Raw genomic sequence first — 20,198 nt, 5'->3', positions numbered from 1 at the left:
GCACTTCCTCTCTGAATCCTTCACCTACATGAGTTAATATCAGCATGTTGTGGTTGCAGCAGGTGGAATAGCTCCAGGTAAGTCTGTTGAAGGCAGGCAAGCGCTGTAATGACCGGCTGATCAGCAACAACTTCACAATTCTGCTGCAGGCGAGATTATGCAACGTTCTGCTGAAAGTAAGTAAAAGTTATTTTTGCTCTCTGCCCTTTTGAATATTCATCCTTCATAAATATTGATTTTCCTTACAGTTTCTTGCTGCTTTCAAAGTAAAAGCACTCAACTGGCGAAACAGAAAGTGGCATAAATGGAGTTGTGAATTTAATAAATCCACCACTTCACATCACACATTTCCACATCAAAAATAATTAATTATATGCGTGTAATAAGGACCTGAAACATTAAACCTAATGGAATACAGTGAGGATATCCGGACAGAAACAATCCTGAAATGAGATGGATGTTTTGAAGTTATGTTTCCTAATTTACTTTTTCCAAAACTCGTGTTACAAACTCAAGCTACAATCTTTAAAGAGGAGAAAACAATGAAGTAAAACAACAGAAATCCATAATTAAGATGTAAAGTTGAGGTTTGCAGCACTTAGCTGCAAATCCATTTCCTTCTCATTTCTACAGTGATAATCAACACACGGCAGGATGATAAATTATTAATTTCCAATGCAGAATTTCACACAAAAATAAGGTAAGCTCTGTGGATCGACAGCAGAAGTGAAGCATAACAGCAGGAATCAACTGACAGGCAGTTTGAGTGACTCTGAAGCTCATAACTCCTGAACGCAGAGATTTAAAGAGGAGCAGCAAAAGCAGATGAGGTGGATAAGCAAAGATACCCAAACACTCATGATGTCATTCCTGTGGAATATCATCTCTGCTGTTACCAAGCCATTATGGTCATGAGACTGTCTGCAACAGTCTTCAGTCAGAAGCCTCTTTAGACTGACTGCTACTGGAGATCCTTCCTGCCCCCAGCATCACCAACCACAGCGACGCTTTGAGGAACCTTGGACTGTAAGGAAGCTGCCGTTCATGGCGGGAGCCAGTCGGAGGAGTTGAGGTTTTGTGATGTCTTGTTTTGTAATGGGGGTTAAACACAGAAACAGATGGTAGCAGCATGTGTTGTGATCAGAGCTGAGCTTGAAAGACGATGCTTTCAAATGATCAACCAATCTACATTTTTATGTCTACCTTTCATCGGGAGTCATGGGTAATCACTCAAAGGATAAGACCTGAACACAAGACGCCAAAATCAGTTTCCTTCACAACATGCCTGTAGGATCTAACAGTAATAACTGTGTAATAACTTAACTTTAGCTCAGATCAAATCTAAAGAAAGTGAATGTAGCTTTTTAATGACTTACAATCAGACAAGACTACAAATTCGCCTCATTTTCTGTGAATCTCCTTAATTCCATTGCAGAACTCCACCAGCTTTGATAAAAAGCAGGAAGAGGCTCTTAGCTCTCTAAATAGATTACAAGGCTTCCAGAGAACAATGAGGGCAATAAATTATGTTTAAAATGGGCTTTAAAGATCAGAACCAGGACTTCAAGAGAGATGCACAACAGAACTAAAAAGTATGCTTTTCTTTTCTGTTTATTGTTCTTCAGAAGAAGAAGTGAAATTAATCATTCCTGTTTTCCATTTGGCTAACTTCTTTCTTTTCAGTTTCAGACTTCTGCTTCCAGCTGCACTGAAGTCAAATACACAGATTTCAATTTAGCAAATATGGCAGCATATATGAAAAGATGGAAATGTTTGTGAACTGATGTGCTCAGTTATTCAAAAAGTTTGTCTTCTTACCAGAGCAGCTGACAAAAACCTTTTAGTGTTCAAAGAATTCGTTGCGATCCATTTCTGACAAGCAAACTGAAGCACTTATAATAAACAGCTTGACTCTAAAAGCTGAAAACCAGTAAACTGAAATAATTATAAAGTCATAAGAAGCATTTTTACAGCAGACAGTAAGAAGGTTTTACTAAAGGTTTGCCTGATGATTTTGCTGCAGGCTCACATGTGATATTTGACTTAATATTAGAAATCAAAGCAGGGACTGAAAGTGATATCATCTATAACAGCTTTTTCTGAGAAGAATCATTAAAATATTCAACATTTTTGAGAAAGTGCCCAAAAGTGTAAGAGAAATGAGGAGGAAACAGGAGCATTTAAGTTCTGATCTCAGGTAAGTTGCTTATTATTGTTGTCACGGTGTGTGTGTGTGTGTTTGTTTGTGTGTGTGTGGGGGGGGGTTGGTGTTTGTGAAAATGCAATCACAAAGGTCCACCCACATGGACTGGCAGGCAACCGAAGCCTTTGTGAGGAAGACGCCTGAGCTCTGCTGCTGTTGTTTAAGTCGGTGAATTTAAGAGAAAGAGCCGTATTATGCATTCCTCACAGAGAACACTCAAGCTGAGAGCAAAGCAGAAGCTGAATCCATCTGTCACTCAATGCTTCCCCAGAAAATTCCCTTTTGTTTCCCAACCATTAGAGGCTATACCCATTTGTATGACTGCAATATGTGAGCTTCTTTTTTAAAGCAAGCACTCAGCTTCCTCGCCAATTTACTGTAATTGTGTGCTCTCACAAAAAATCTCAGGCAAAAACTCTGAATTATTTCCCCTTATGTGTACTCGAGCTCTGATCTCACATGTATGGACTCAGCATGGAGCCACAATATGAAAATGGATGTAATTGCTGTGTTGCCAGCCTGTTTTCTCTGTCGCTGACCCCGAGGCCAGACCTCTATTTATCCATTTTTTGCTGCCCTTTTCCTCCCCTCTCCACTCGTCCTTGCTCTCTTGCTCTCCGTCAGTTTATTTCCCGGCGCTCCCTCCCTGGTGTTTTATTCCCCCGGTCTCCAGCAGCCTCAAAGGTCTGATTTACTCCTGCTCTTGCAGTAAAAAGAGAGGCTTTTGTTTCCCACCAGCAGAAGTCACATGGCACCCTCCATGGGGTTCAGGAACAAGAATCAAAACCCTGCCGTGTCTCCTACCCTCCTTTACAAATCTACCTGCTTGTGTGGCTGGAAGAAGGAAGCTGGCAGTGAGTTTCAGAGGGAGAATCCTTACAAGAATATGATCAGTTTGCCTTCAAACTGCTGCAACACTTAGAAACTCATTTTAATAGGAGCTGAGCCTGAAAATGTAAGATATGATATGATATGATATGATAAGATATGATAAGATATCTTTTTTCCATGAGTCTTCTCTGGAAATGGACTGAAAAAACCTCCGCCACAAGGGGGCAGTAAAGCACAAAGACGTCTGATAACCACGTGACGCTTATGCAACACAATGTCAACTATCTATTTTGTTCTACTTCTGACAGCAAGAGTTGCATGTAAAGCTGCTTGTTTTGGTGGAAAACTTTATGAAGTTGTGCTTTTCAAGTTTCAGTAAATCTCTTCATCTGTTTCCATAATCACAAACTTACAGACGTCTCTTCATTAAGTTCAGGTATAGTCACACAAAGCTGAACTTTCAGCTACAGCAGCATGTTTTGAACACAACACCAAAGTGAAACAGGATTATTTCTGCAGTCAAAGGTTGTTTCTACCAGCTATTCACAGACAAGGAGCCAAAACGACTGTGGCTGAGGAAACAAAAACGGAGTGATTCCAAAACCTTTGGTTCATTTGCTCTGTTCACTTTGTCACCAAAGTGTTTAGTTTAGATTCTCTGAGCCAAACACAGCAAAGATCAGTGTTTGATTAGCCTGGTCTGCTTTCATTATTACAGTATCACAGTTTCAAACTGAGTCTATGAAAACCAGTAGATGGAGACAGTTACCTTACATCATCAGATGTTTAATAAACACTCATGCGCCACTTTGTTTGGACACTAGGTGGCGCTTCTTCAGAGGTTTGTGGGGAATTTGATGATGTTTAATAAACACCAGCAGGAGAATGAAATGCATAAATTGTGACACTCTGTCATTCATACGCTTCTGTCTATCACCTGTTTTAAATCAATGGATTTTCTGAATAAGGTGCTGCTTGTTAGTTATTTATTAATTTTCATTAGATTTGTGAAGGATGAACATGTAGGACAGCAGCCTCTGACAGAGAAAGGCCAAACGTGGGTCTCTGTTAAATTGGCCGTCAGTTTTGATTCAATTTACCGAGTGTGACAACACCTACAGTGATGATAGCCTCCTGGGGTTCCCGGTGAAGCTACTGTGACTCAGTGTTGTTTTTATTTTCTGACCCGGAGCCACGCCACTGCAACAAGCCGACACGAGCAGAGTGAGAGGAGAGGAGGTGTTCAAACCGCGTGAGACCGAGAATATTAGTATTCATGTCTGTATGAAGGGAGGAGAGCAGACAGACAACAGCAAACATGTGAGCCGATATATGAAACAACAAAAGCCTGTTTCCATCCAGCTTTATTCTGACTCATCTGTTCCTGGGTCTGGTCTTACTAATCCTGCCAAGCTGTTTGCAGACCTTCATCTGCTCGCTGCTCTGGGTTTAGACGGCGGTCTGGCTCTTCTCTGCGTGATATTTTTTGGAACTTGGAAGTTGTTGTGATCTCCTGTTGTTCCTCTGCAGCGCCGCCTAATTAGAACAGCTTCTGAACCTTTTAAGTGGCTTTGCAAACCTACACACATCTCTCAACGCAAGCGCAACAAAAGCTTGTAAAAATACGAGTTTTACTCTCACTCTGCCTTTCAGTTTGATTGAATTCAGTTCATGACACGCAGTGAGAAACACAACAGAGATGGTTTCATGGGAAATGAGAGAAAGAGTTAAAAAAATGAACCAGTCTTTGTGCTGTCCAGCTCATCAGAGCAGCTTTTTAAACATCCATGATGGGAACAAAGATCTAAACTCTGTGATGTTCAACTCTCCAGAGGCTGGAAAGTCTGAATGGACACAACAAGGTCGGACAAGAGAGAACTGCTGCTGCTGTGTTAGAGAAAACTATTTGGAATAATTACAGAATTATAGCCACTGAAAACAGACATGCATAAAATACAGTAAAAATGAATTGTAATGGTCCAGAGTGATAATGGAACCTGAGTTAATTTTCCTAAATGGACCAGAGCTGAGAAAAAGTCATTAACACTCATCACAACTGATGTGCTGCCTCTGATTTGCACAGAAAGCTTTTCCAAAGCCGCTGGAAAAAAACCAAAAAAAAAAAAAACAGGAATTCTCATCAGATCAGATTCATTTCCAATTCGGCTGCAGGACAGGAACGGTTCTGTTGGGACATCATTTTCTCTTTTCTTTGATTACAAAATATGACAGAATTTAATGGAGTTCTGGACATTTCCTGTTTTAATCCTGCATGGAGCATGAATGTGATCCAGTATCAAACAAACATCTCAGAGCAGATTGGATCCAGGATGATTTGATTTCCTCCGCAGCGTCTGGAACCACACACCGTTGTGTTCAGCTCCAAATGGCCACTAATTAGCAGGAGAAAAGAAATTACCTGCTCAGCTTCCTGTCTGACTGATGGAGCATTTCATACATCCAAACATTTATTCCTTCATGTTTCTGGGCAAAAGTACCAAATCCTGCAGGAGGGAACGGTGAACGCTGGCTCCGTTTGACTGCAGAGTGTTAATGTAGCTCTGGCCGTTTACGTCAGAACAGAAATCATCCACAGACGGATTGGGACTTTTTCAGGAGAGCTAACTTACAAAATCAAATACTTGAAATAAACTGTAAATAGTTTTCAGCATCTCCACCTGTTCTAATGTCATTCATATACTGTAACTCTAAAAACTGAAAATGACTTTGAGTTGAGAAGTCCACATTTTATCTTCTAGGGATGGAAAGATCTGAGAACCAACAACCAAGACAAACAGGAAGACATTTGGTGTTTCAAATGTTTCTATTGTGAGCAGAACTGCAATATGAGCACAAGTCAGTATTTGATTTATCTGCCTTCGATTCCAAATAAAGAAGTGAATAAACACCCCAGGTTTTCAATAAGTGCATAAATAAAGCAGTAATTAAACTTATAAACCATATTCAGGGTGTTATTCTTCAGCAGTATGAAGGATGTGTGTGAGTTTTTATGTTTCATATATATAAAAATTTAATTTGTGTTTCCTTTTCTCATCATTAAAGTTGAAATTAAAGGCATGAATGCATCATGATGTTAAGGTTTTCTCTTGGTTGTGCTTTAGTTCGATTTGTTTGTATCTTTTATATTGCTGTTCTCATCAGTTCTCTGTGATCTGTCAACCAGTAACAACCTCTGGTTGTATCCTGAGGGTTTCCCACATCACTGCCAGATCTTCCAGGGTTTTTCCTATTGACAGACAGTTTCTGTCATTTTCTTTGTTCCTGCCTTGTTTTTAACCCACATGATTAGAATAAAACTAAAAACAGATGGTTCTAACAATTCCATGACAAAAACTCAAATATCCAACCAAGTGATTTCCATTTCATCAACATGAACAGCTCGTCCTGCCTGTCTTAGTGGAGTCTACATGTGAACAAACAATCAGTTCTGTTCTGAGCGTCTTCCTGACAACCCAGAACAACGAGTCAGACATCAGCACAATCAGCTGGAAATGGCATTTCACAGTCTGTCGCCTGAGCTGAGCAGCAGACAAGAGCAGCTCTGACACACAAACTGTAATGAGTTGAGTTGAGAGCAGACAGAAGACCAGGAGTCTTACCTTTCTCTTGTTGTTGGGGCTCACATACAGGTAGCTGAGGATCGTCTTCGCTCCCACTTTGTCGTTCAGCTTCTGGTACGTTGCTCCATAGTCAGTTGACCTGAAATTTAATCAGAAAGGTCGGGTGAGCAGATTGGTCAATTACTAGTTGCAATTAAACATTTTCTGCAGAGAGATGGCAGCAGGAAGAGGCTGAGATGAGACGAAGTTCCTGTTTGGTTTCAGAGCGACACTGAAAACCCAGCAGGAGGTCAAACAGCTGCACCGTAAAGACAAACACAACGCTGGGACACGACACGTTGTTAGCAACACAGTTTTATGTCAAAACAAATAATCCAACATGGCTGAAGTTAAACTTTCAGGAGACTCTGAGATCATTTATGAGAAGCCAAGGGAAAATATTCACTTCGGCTTTTTTGTCACAAATGTTTAAATCCATCAAAGTAATTCAGTCACTAAAAACATAAAGTGTATTTCTGTGGCTTTTTCATTTGTTTAGTTTTGATTAACTCTGCATTTTATCCATTTATCATTCCTGAACTTAATGAACATTTTAAATGTTGCACTGCACTGCCTTGCTAACGAGTTTTCTATCAGGTTTTATGGTAAAACTTAGTTCTTTTAAATATGCTTTAGAAATAAAACTGACCTTGCATCGGTCCCTTCAATCCCACAGGAGATTCATAATTAATATTTTTATTTGTAAGTTAAAGATGTCAATAGAAACATTTAATATTACAGTTGACAGATTTTAAATACAACGTTTAGCCTTGATGATTCAATTTCAGTTTCCTAACTTGAAATATTATTTAGCTGCTCTGGATCACAGAACCTTAACGGGTCGACTGTTGAACTTCAGATCATTCAGAACAGAAACTTTTGTTTTTATGGAGCTGTTAGCTCAAGTTTATCCACTCATCCATTATCCAACACACTTATCCTGCGAGGGGTCATGAGGGATTTTGCTGCCTATCTTCACACACACACACACACACACACACACACACACACACACACACACACACACACACCACATACACACACACACACGCCCACACACACCTAAGGAGAATTTAGAGCGATCTAGCTTATATGAATAATTATTAGACACTTATTATTTGATTAACTCTAAAACTTAATGTGCTCTTTTTCCATTTTTCTGTAAACCACTGAGATGATCACTTGTTCCTGGAAAAAGTGCTCCAGCAGACGCCATCTGGACTGATTTTTCTTTTTCTAAATACATTTTAACTTTTCTTAAAGTGCTTGTTCAGGTGATGTTAGTAGGAAGTTGCCAAGTGATTTTCATTAAAACAACAACATCTCATTAAATCAGCCAGGAGGCGAAACGTTGACCACAAACAGGTTTTCTAACTGGACAATGATCCCATCATCCCACCAAACCAGTTATAAAGTGGCTTAAGGATAACTAAGTCAGTGTTTTGGGATGACCATCTTTGTTACTGCACAGCATAAAAGTGAAACATTTTGTTTCTCTACGCTTCATATTATTTGATATGAGGAAGATGTTTGGCTTTGTATTATTTTATGGCTGCAGGTTCATCAATGTTTTATGTTCTAAGCTGTGGAAACTCTTAGGTTTGCATCAGTAACACGGTTCCTATTCCACCATGTGTCGTCTTGCTCATCCTATCCAGAGATCAGCTGCTGCACATCGATGCTACCAAACAGGGTGAACGCCCGAGACGCTGTTTCAGGGATGAAGAGGAGAAACTCTGAAGGAACTCCAGTGTTTTGTGGTTAATGAAGGACTGCAGAGACGGACTGGTTTTAGTAATAAATAAGACAGAGATCTTACAGAAGAAAACCCAGGATGAGCAGGAGAATGGAGCCTGGCCAGAATAAAAGGAGGAACCAGCAGAGAACCAGGAAGCTAACACAGAGGACCTGCGGTATCTGGGGGAGTTATAAACCACCTGCCAATAGATTAACTAATAAACTCCTCTGATCATGTCAGACAGTTGGCTGGTTAACTCCATCTGGTGCTGATTGCTCTGTCTTGGGTCACCGGAAGGTCACCACATTTACAGGGTAAATAAAGTAAAAACAAAGTAAAAACAAAACTTCTTTACATAATTGTATAGAATAAAAGTTACGTTTTATAAATTGAATGCATTTGATTCCAATGAGATTACATTTTGTCTAGTCTTCCTCACCACTGAAAAAACTTGTAGAAGTTGAACGTCCCCCATGGGACTAAAGTTAATTAGCAGCTCTCTTGTTTACTAGAACCTCTCAGCTGATCTGACAGGTGGAGACTGTTTACATGCTGTCTTTGAAGGAACTTTTTGCAAGTAAAAAACTAAAACTCATTGATATTCAGACTCCAGAATAAATCTTTGAAGAAATCTCTGAGGCAGCGATGATTGACGACCACCTATATAAATTCCTCTCATCTTCTGCAGAGTGGAATTGTTTCAGGATTAATATCTTCCAAAAGAATGTTATGTTTTCTCTGAAAACATTTCCTGAACTTCTTTTTGTCTAAAGATTAAACGTCACATTCAGACTGGAAAAGTGAGTCATCAAGAGCAGAAAAATGTTTAAACTGTAGAGATTCAGATAAAAGTTGACACATTGACTTTAAAGCCGAGTGGCTGGATGAGTTTTATTGATATATGGATAAATAAGAAAAGGGAGCTGCATTTTTCTCCAATGCTAGTTATGTTTATGGGGGTCAGTGTTTTGGAGTCAGTTTTTCTTCTCCTGACCTGAATAAAGGAAACACAGAACTTCTATTTTTATCTCCATAAAGAGACATACAACCCAGACGAGACCTGCTTTAACTTCCTGAACTCAGCTGGGATTTTCAGCACATTCAGGTACATCTACACAAATTATAGTAGAAATAAATGACTAGACTCATCTTATTAAAATATGTTATATAAAATAAATACACACACTGCGCTATATTTTAATCTCTAATGAAAAGATTCACAATTCATTCCTTCATGAGAGACTAACACATGTGACTAATTCCTGATATTCTGGTGGCACCCCGATTCAATCAAAGAAACTCCCATTTATTATGAATGAAATTATTAATAATTTAGTCATAATTTATAATTACACAAACCAAATATTGATGCAAATCCTGGAGTCTCAAGAAGATGAACAAAACCTTGATATGTCTGAATAATGAATTTATATAGTATGAGTTTTCACTTTTTAAAAGAAATTACTAAAATAAATGAACTTTCCTCTAAATATTTGATTCCAGATGATGCAGCTGTAACCTTCAGCACAGAACAGCAGGGCTGGATTTTCTCCTGCCAGCCAGAGACACTTTATGTTTACAGAGTTGTAAATCGATTTAAACTGGTAAATCCACATCGTCCTCAGAGGAGCGTGAATATATTCTACCGTCAGCCGCACCACTGATGACAAATCTGTGCTTGGATAGGATTTTAGCGTTTCAGGCTGTCTTTGAAAGTTTGAACGACTTCTCTGAGCTGCCAGGTTTAATTTGTTTTCAGAGGCCTGGGGCTCAATCAAGGAGCTTTTTCTCATTTCACACAAAACCAGAGAAAAAAAGCCCAAAGCATGCAAATCCTAAAAATGCAGCGAAAACGGCCCTAAACGCCTCACGTGACTTCAAATAAAGCAATCACTCACATCAACTGATATATTTCTTTCATTCCTTTAAATCCAGACTGAAGATCTTGTTTAAAGGGATTTCAGTGAATGTCACAGTTTACAAAAAGCCATGAAAATAGAAAAATATTCTCAACATATTACCAATTTGCTTCCCTTGGGGAACCTTTTCAGGTTTACTTTGGACTGTATCCATGGTGAGTGAATGCGTTGTCATCTGATGGGTGAAACTGGTACTATTTATCAGAAATCATTGGTGTCTGGGTTCACTAGGCAGTGACATCATCGGACTATTGATCGGCTCCTGTCACAGAAAACCAGATTTAAGACCCAGTGACGCATTTCTACTGTGGCAGCAACTTTAAACGCTGCGCACCGTCCGCATCCCAGGAGGATGAAAGCACATCAAGTGAAAAATGATTATTTTTCAAGGACAAAACGATACAGTGAAAAATTATTTACCTCTGACAGATTTCTTCTGTTTTTACTGTCTTACCTCACCTAACTAAATACTGCAGATTATCAAATAAATTAAGGTCAGACAAAGATAATGTGAATCAAATTAGTTTGGTTAAGAGAAAATAAAGTTTTTCAAACCACGTACATGTCATGAAATAGGGTGAAAGATTTTGAAAAGCAACATCGTTCTCCAAACAAAAGAAATTTGAAAACAAATGAGAAAAAAAGTCTCTAACATCTGAGTCTTAAAATAGTTACAATCGAACTCTGGTTCGTCTAAAACCTGCCTCGGTTCGGTTAAAGAATATGAACGCCAAGCAGAAAGGAGACCACTCCAAAAGCAGGAAGTGGACTGCAGCGCAGGGCATTCTGGGTAAATACTACCAAAACAAACAAGCCAGTCTAGAGCTGGCTGGAGAAATAGTTTGTGATCTTTTACCAAAGATAAAATGGAAATCTTACAACCACTGAAATCTGACATTTTTGTTTGCATTTCATGAAGGATTGTCGTAATCCTTCTTCACTCACTGTCCTCACTTCCTTCAGTTGAACCGAGTCTAGTGGACTGTCAGGTGGGAAAACAGCCTAAAGCACCGTTTTCAAACAACAGCGTCACCCTGAAGGTGAGTGATGGAGGCGTCAGAGTGACGGCCTGGAGCTGCCGTTCTGCTGAATGAACCATGAACTCTGGTCTCCAGAAGAAGCTCCTCCATTATGGTTATGTAGCAGGACAATGATGTGAAGCACACCAGCAGGTACTAACAAGTCAAACTCACCAATGAAAATTTCAGAGTGGCCTAGTCAAAGTCTAAACTTAAATCCAAGTATACTTGGGATGACCTTAAACAGATCATTCATAATAAAAATGCTTTTTTGTGGCTGATTTAAAACAATATTGAGTGGATCAATATCTGAGTATCTGAGTGGAGTTCTGGTGAACCCTGGACCTAACCTGGACTGAACCTGGGCTGAAACTGGGCTGAAACTGGGCTGAAACTGGGCTGATTCCCGGTCAGGCCGTGGGCGTGAACCGCGCCGCGGCTCTGACCCCACGCTGAGTGGATTTTCGCTGCAGGTGGAAAAAGGCCTCAGTCTGGCTGCTTGTTTGCCTCCACAAAGACGGAATGAGTCGGTCCAAGGACACGGGAATGTTATCAGCATTTTTACACCGACACAGCTCAGTGGGGAGAATGGATTCCGGATATATTAGGAACATCTGAGGCATTAAAAACTTTCACAACCAAAAAAAAACCTTTTTTAGTCCTTGTGAAACAGATTAAAATTCTGTCTGGAGCCGCATATTAAAAGGCTTATTAGAAAGTCCCAGTTATAAGTGCTATACATTGATAGGCAGCTCCTTCGGGAATGTGGTTCATCACGGTCCGGATAAAGAGAGAGAGAGAGAGAGAGAGAGAGATATGCGTGGATCTCAGGAAACGCCAGCAGCGCCGCTCCAGACAAGCAGCAGCTGCGATGAGTCGGCCAGGATGAATTTATGCAACCTGGCACTCTCACTCAGAGAAACTCTGGAGTAGCTGGCTAAATCAGAGCCTTCCCTCCTCCTCTCCACATCCGCAATGCCTTTCCATCATCCCGCCGCCCGTCACGATCCACGGCTCACCTCCGGCTCCTGAAAGCCTGTTTTTTTTAAAACAATCAGCGTGTTTTTAAAACGAGCAGCTCTGTGGTTGAACACAGTGAGAGAGGATCCAAAAACCCTCATTAGGAAACATTTTCAGGCCAATATTCTCAACATGGCGGACTAGTTTTGAAGATGATACCCAACGCAGTGAAGAATGAGGGACGATGTTACATGTAGAGGTGAGCAGTGGAGACGGTTCTGAGGCCGGGGGTTAACCTGTGGCTCTCGGGCCACTTAAAGCCCTCTGCATTATGTTTCGGGGTCTACTACAGGAAATCAAGGATTGTAAAAATGTGGAACTCCAGTAAGTGATGCAGATGGAGACTGAAGGACTTAAACTCACAAAGCAAAATGATCCAAAATGGAGAGTATAGAATAGACAAAAATTTGATTAACTTCTGTTAAATTTGAATGTTTTGGGTTTTGTATCATCTTAATCATCTTTCAGTTCTCAGACTGACGCTGACACTTTTAAGACCAGGCTAAAACGTTCCTGTTAGATTCTCCTACTACTCTCCAGTTCTACAGTTGTTGCCGTCATGGAGAGACCAATCCTCATTGGATTGGTCTCATTGGACCAATCCAATGAGGACCAATGAGACCAGCGTCCAATGAGACCGATCCTCAGACTCCCTACTGTGACGGCGGCCAAAAGGTGCAAATACTAAACACTGACTGGAGGGGCTCATTTTATGTCTTTTTTTTTTTCGTATTTTGTCAATATTTTGTAGAAATTTGTTTTCACTTTGACATTAGAAGTTTCGTTGGGTTTTATTTTTATCAAAAAATCCAAATTCTGTTAATCACGATTGATTTATAACAGCAATAAAAGAAATCCAAGGGGCTGAATACCTTTTATAGACGCTGTAAAAGTGTTAAAATCCTGAATGGATGCTGCTTCGCCTTTTTCTCACTGTGTTGAAGGATGCTAAAAATTGAAATACAGTCAGTATTTTTCAGTGTTTTTTCATGATCCTTACAGAGAACTGGATAAAGATCTTAGACCTGCAGACGGAGGGACAGTTTAATATTCCAGTATTTTTCAGACAACATATTACGGTTTGCTTTTTCTTTTCATTTATAAAATCACGTTCCTTCATTTCTTTACTTTGACTTATTGTTTTCATGTTCTGTTGCTGGGACCCCGTTTGGTTGTTGACATATGAAACAATTTGATGACATTAAACCAAATCAGATTCTCACTGATGTGATCATATCTGAGAACCCAGAGCTGCCTGCCTACGAGAGCAAAGCCAATTTTTAAATCAATAATGAGACTAAATCTGTAAAACTGGAGACCAACAGAAAACTGGAAGATTCATTTGAGGAGATTTTTGACTGTGTTGTTACTTGTTAAAAGCGCTGACTTCACTGCTGTCCATAAAGAAACGACGGCTTGATAGATTCATGCTCACACCCATCACATCATTTTATGGGCAGAAAAATTTCAAGCTGTTGCCTCATGCAGCTTTGCCTACTTCAGGCTGGAATCGCTCCCCGAGGTGCCGCTCCGTCTTCCCGGCTGTAAATTTTCTACTAATGTCCCGTCCACTCATTAAACTCTTCTCTCACTCAAAAACGTGAATCATCTGTTCACTCATCTGTCTTTCTGTCGGACTGTCAGGCTTTTCCACACACACCTTTAATCATCCGTCCATTACGAAGCGCTGTGTTTTCTCAGGTTATTAGATTTATCACAGCGTTGGAGAGGCACCATTACCGGGATAATGCGGGATCATGGCTGGATGCTCTGAGCTGAGTGGCCTCCTGTGACGCTGCGTTCGCCGCAGCTCTGCGTGTCTGCGGCGCCTCAGGCTGCCTCCCAGACAGGACAGATGAGAAACCCTTCAAACACCTTCCTCAATAAAGTCAGTTTTAGTCGAGACAATAACTAACGCTGCGGAGATGGTTAGCTAATATTCCACAAAAACACTTCACTGAAAGAAACTTTTCTTATTCAAAAATGGTTAATTAATCCTAAAGGGACATTAAATAACATTATTTAGCCAAAGGCAAATTAAAACAAAGTTTTTAATAAGTGTTTGGATTGACAGCTGTGATGCACAGCTGGCAGAAAATCGAATATTTATTAAAGATTCATTATTTTGTCTCAGAGGAACCAATTCAAGTCTGAATGGTGAACATGGAGAAGAACTGAGACAGAAAAAAGCTACAAGTCAGAGGGGAAGAAAAACGTTAATCTAAGAATAAAATCCAGAGGCACAAAGGATAAAATGCAGGAATAAACCCAGAAACCAAATACAGATATGGTAAGACCTTAACGGATATGAACAAGAAAATAAAGCAAAAACACAGAAGAAACAAAAAACCCAAACATTGAGACACAAGTAGCTTTAAAGCTAAATATGTTTAGTAATCCAAATGAATTATGTCTTTATTCATAACTGACTGCAGAAGCTGGAAGTGTTGGAGCTTATCTCATAAAACTGACCTGAAAAGATTTATTTAACACGTCCATGACTTGAGCACAGCCTGAGTTTGAGAGCTGATGGTTTTGGGTTCAAAGTTCTGGACTGATTCCACTAACGAGCCGTCAGTTCCAGGTTCTGATAGACTCATGATCCTGAGATCTTCCTCTGACTTTACTTTCCCCCAGAAGTTTCAAACATTTAAGTGATTCTCAGTGTGTGAGAATCTGGATCCTTGTTCCCACAAGTGGAGCCTGGAGCGTTTTTAAATCACGATTAAAGCCGTGGGAAGTGTGGCCGGCGTCTCACCGGCTCCTCGGACCAATTTACCGTGTCAAACTCAGACTGGCTCCCATCATGATCTGGTGAAACGTGTGAGACTCTTACCTCCATAATGAACTCTCAGTCACACTGTTGAGGTTGAAGTCAAAGAGTTTGGTTAGCATCAGAATTACCTGCAAAACAACAGAGGTAACAGTTAGGACGCAAATCTATTGCTTCCATGCATAAAGACGTTAAATTTACAGGAAATTTAAAGTCAGAAATTCAAGGAACATTGTGAGGAAGGAAGAATTGAGTCCCAGTCAGAGATTTCAGCCTCTTTTGGTCTGAAATAATTAGACTATAAATGTTCAGCCTTTTTTCTCTCTAACTTTGTTCAAAGTAGAAGTTCTTTTTCTCCATCTGAGTAACTGGACCTCCATCCATCATTCAGTTAAATGAAGTAGATTTTCTCATTTTGACCCTCATCTTTCACCGTTCATGGACGACGAGTGTCGCATTCTAGAACTGCGTCGCTCAGAGCGGCAGCGTGTTGGAGCAGCTCTGATGACACTTGGTGGACAAACCAATCTGAGGAAATATACTGCTCAAAAAAATAAAGGGAACACTTTAAGTGTTAAACACCTGTTTAAGTGTTCCCTTTATTTTTTTGAGCAGTGTATTTGTATCCAGAAAGTTTGTGAATTAAACAGATTTGAATCTTTCCTGTTATTTACTGATAGAGAAACATATTGGACCTTCCAGGTTCTGTTTGACTCATGAACAGTTTTCTTTATATATTTGGTGCTTTACTCCTTCAGAAACCCTCAGCAGCTTGATGCAGTCAGACACAGACGTCTTTTATTTAATTTTTTCCATATTTTTCTCAAGCTGTCACACAGCTGAATAGAAATTCAGATGTTCTGTAAATCTAAATGTTTTATCTCACTTGCTTCATGAGGAAATAAATGTATCTTCTCATTCAGAATTAAAGGAAATCAACCAGATTAAAATGGAAACTTATTCCAGTCAAACATCATGCAAACATTTACAGTTTTGCTGTCAAAGAGGATAAAAATCCTCAGTTTGTTTCTTGGCAGAAGCATGAAACAGATTCCTGATAATCTTCTTTTGATGCATCTCATCCACAATCTGTTTTTGCTCCTCTGCATGTTGATTGAATTGTCATTTTGCCATTGGTTTCATCTTTTTCTTTTCAGACTTTCAGAACAATTAAAGCATTTTCTAACCACATGTGGAGTGTTCAGAGTAGAAATAATAAAAAGTGCCTGCCTTAGGGTTGTGTAAAGAGTGGGTATAAGACTTTTTATGAATCTATTAAACTTCTGATGAGGGTTGGGAGGGGAGCAGAGATTGGAGCAGAAGCAGTGGCTGTGAGTGTTCATGTGTTCGGGGTCTTTGTGGAGGACAGTAGAGCAGGAAGGAAGAGGCTTCGGCTTCCTGACACCCTGAAGGCTGAAGCTGTTCATCAATCTGCTGCTTCAGCTCTGATGTCTGCAGAACACACTCCCAGACTCAAACACACACACTGAGATAAAAACAGCTACACAGGAATCTGGCTCATATTTATAGAATCTGAAACAAGAATTCACATTGCAAAGTTTTTTGAGGGGAAATTCGTTAATTTGACTATAACTTTACCTGAATTCAGGAGTCAGTTACTGCATCCCGTCTCCACACACCTGGATCAAATGAACCACTCGCTACTGAGCATGTGCAGAACGACTGGAAGCTGATCCAGGTGTGTGGAGACGGGATGCAGCCGATAGTTTCAGGACAGGCGTTAATATTAAACTCTGAGAGAAATCAGTTGGAGAGTTTTCCCAGTATTCTAATTCCATTTTTAATTCCTCATAAAAATGTTTAATATGCCTCTGTTAGAAGACACTGAGTCTCTGTGACTAGCTGTGTCCAAAAGCAGGAGAGGAAATCTGAGCTGCTGCTTTAGAGACACTTCAGAGCATAAATACTTTAAAAAGATGTAAAATGTCTCCTATTATTTCAGTGTGAAGATGAAAATTCCACCAGTTTGTGTCCATATTAGTAAAAATAACTAATTAAATGTCATTCAGAAAACCACTTTAAGTTCTGAATTATTACAAATATTGAAGTTGATCAATTTAAATAGTGCTTTATGGAGAAAACCTAAACTGCGTTCACACGACAGATAAGGAAACAAAAAGAATTTGGTTAAAAATTGTAAACTTGAACAGAGAACCCAAAATGCTTTATGTGATCATTTCATTGTGTGGATAAAAAGTCAAAGGAAGAAAACCCGCATCTGCTTCCGAAGCAACTGAGTCAGTGAAGAAGCTAACTATGCTAGTTCGGTTATTTGCAGCCATTTCTTCAAGTCGCCATCCCTCCCCGCATTAGCTGTAGGTAGCAGTAAAACAATATTGCCACATGTAAACTGTGATATCTGGAGTTCCCACTTATTTTATAGCCTAAAAGCTCTAAGGAAAGCCGGTTAGCGAGTTCCTAACATGTAAACAAATGGCGGTTCCGGTTAGCGGCGGAAGTCGCGCCCATAAATCACGCAAAGCTTCATGGGGGATCGGAATAAAGTGGATAGAGGAGGGAAGAAAACTCCTTAAGCTGCGGCGCTGATTCCTGCAGATCAAGGTTTTAAACCCAGCAGAGAGAGGAATCCACTGAAGTAAAGTAAGTTTTAGATAATATGGATAAATAGTTTTTAAAAATTACAAATAAATAAGATGTAAATAGTTCCTTACGAACTCATGTGATCCAATCAAATATTAGGTTTTAGTTTATTCTGGAGAAAAAAACATTGACCAACTTATTGGATGTGTATTGATGATTTCGATGATGACAAAATGTAATATTTGTTTCTGCTTTGTCAATTGGTGATTATATGTTGTTTTTATGACTTAATTTTTGTTTTCAATTCAATTCAAATGTAAAGATTTGAATTGAATTTTACATTAATTGTACAGGGCTGCACAGTGGCGCAGTTGGTAGCACTGTTGCCTTGCAGCAGGAAGGTCCTGGGTTCGATTCCCGGCCGGGGTCTTTCTGCATGGAGTTTGCATGTTCTCCCTGTGCATGCGTGGGTTCTCTCCGGGTACTCCGGCTTCCTCCCACAGTCCAAAAACATGACTGTCAGGTCAATTGGTTTCTCTAAATTCTCCCTAGGTGTGAGTGTGTGTGTGCATGGTTGTTTGTCCTGTATGTCTCTGTGTTGCCCTGCGACAGACTGGCGACCTGTCCAGGGTGTACCCCGCCTCTCGCCCGGAACGTAGCTGGAGATAGGCACCAACAACCCTCCCGACCCCATTAGGGACAAGGGTGAACAGAAAATGGATGGATGGATGGATTAATTGTACAATTTAATTGTACATTAAACATATATTTGTGTTTATATGATTTAAAGTCCTTTATTTGCCATTTAGTTGCTGAAATTTGCAATACAAATAAACTTGACTGATTGATAGAATATTAAAGAGAAGCTTGTATTTAGATGCGTCCATACATGCAAATAGGAATAAAATTGTATTCAATAAGTACATTTCTGTGTTTACATCCAAATGTTAAAGATTTTTACAGTGATATGCTGCAGTATATGCATTGGAAAATGGTCAAGTATTTAAAATAATCTCTCATATGCCAAACAGTTCATGTTGATATTGTTGATGTTTGGATCAAAATTCAAGGTCAAAATCAAGATGCATCTTTGGTATTATTGTTCCATTTATTGCCACATTAATATACTTTCCTATAAAATAAGATTTTTAAAAGTATTCGACACTGGGACAGTCAGGACTCTGTTATTTGTCATCCTCCCACATAAAGAATCGTTCGTTTTGTTCGCCCTCCCCGTCTCGCTCTCTCTCAGCCGTATGTGTGGCAGGTGGATTTCCTGTCTTTGTAATTAGAACCAAATTAGGTTAAACTGCGTTTCTTCCCTCGCCATCTTGTTTTTGTATGAAAAGATGCTAAGAGCACAGACATAAAGTTTACAGCGCAGACACAGAGCCACGCTGGGCAACATGATTCTTTGTTCACAAAGATAAATCATTCTCACTGCTCACTCAACGCACCTCTTCAAGCACAACCACATGTTATACCTGCAGTTCACATCGAGCTGCACAGCAGAGCAACGCAGTGGGGTTTCATCTTGACTCCTACCTTGATGCAGGAGGTCAGGGGGCTTATAATACCCTGGGGGAAACCCTGGATATATGTAAACACATCTATGACTCCTGGATTCCTGGGCTTCTCACCCCGTCTCTAAGGGAGCCCAGAGACCCAACAGAGAAAACCTCTCCAGTATAACAAGGCAGTTCCCAGGAGGGGCACTCTCCAGTACCCCCTCCAAGGACTTAAAAAGGTGGGTAAACAGTCAGAACCCGACCCAAACCCGTAGGTAGAGGGAGAGGCTATCCTCTTGTTCACCCCAATGTACAGGCACCAAGATGGAGGCAACAAGAAAGCCCACTCCTGCCCAGCGCCTCTCACAAGGGGCAACTCCAGGGTGGGAGAACATCACACCCCTTTCAAGGAGACCGGCTCCAGAACCAGAGCCATGCACTGCAGTGAGTCCGACTATTTCTAGCCGGAACCCATGGGCTCTTTTCGGGCTGAGCGTATGATGGGACATTTTCTCCTAAATACAATCACTAAAATCATCGATTGAAGAGCTTTGAACGTCTGAACTGGTCAGTGATATCGCAAGCAATGAAAAATATGCAGAATTGTGTTGCATACAATTCTGCAGTTGATGACATCACCAACTGCATCACCAGTGACGTCACAGAGTCTTCCTTTGCTGGTGGTGTGACATCATTCCACCACCAAATATCTTACTCTTCATTCTTGTTTACATTCAAAATAGTTGGCTGTTTTCGGGCTGAGCCCGGCCGGGCTCTGTGGGTTAAAGCCCGGCCACCAGGGGCTCCCCAACGTGCCCCGCCCCCAGGCCTGGCTCCAGGGTGGGACCTCATGTAGGGGCGAGCAGAACCCCTGTTTCCAATGGTCGTTTTCATCATAAGGGATCTTTGGGCTGCACTTGGTTCTGGTTCCTCACCTTGGACCTGTCTGCATTGGGTGGCCCAACCAGAGGCATGAAGCCCCGACAGCATAACTCCTAGGATCAC

The 20,198-nt window shown here is 40.4% G+C and overlaps 1 protein-coding gene across 6 annotated transcripts in view; it reads right to left on the bottom strand.

The window, feature by feature from the left end:
* The window catches only part of sorcs1 (sortilin-related VPS10 domain containing receptor 1), a 153,166-nt gene that overhangs the window by 60,228 nt on the left and 72,740 nt on the right, over nucleotides 1-20,198 (bottom strand). For all 6 annotated transcript variants that reach the window (XR_003595551.1, XR_003595549.1, XM_028018022.1 and 3 more), the window contains exons 2-3: nucleotides 15,187-15,254; nucleotides 6,655-6,754 (exon numbers count right to left, since the gene is read on the bottom strand). Coding sequence is in view for 4 of the 6 variants with exons in the window: in XM_028018022.1 (XP_027873823.1) it covers nucleotides 6,655-6,754; nucleotides 15,187-15,254 (168 nt within the window). In the remaining 2 variants the exon portion in view is untranslated. The remainder of the gene's footprint in view (nucleotides 1-6,654; nucleotides 6,755-15,186; nucleotides 15,255-20,198) is intronic.

Source organism: Xiphophorus couchianus, chromosome 5 (genome assembly GCF_001444195.1).
Source record: "Xiphophorus couchianus chromosome 5, X_couchianus-1.0, whole genome shotgun sequence".
In the NCBI taxonomy this organism is placed as follows: domain Eukaryota; kingdom Metazoa; phylum Chordata; class Actinopteri; order Cyprinodontiformes; family Poeciliidae; genus Xiphophorus; species Xiphophorus couchianus.
The sequence above is the reverse complement of the archived record's forward strand: the minus strand, read 5'-3'. Positions and strand labels throughout refer to the sequence as shown.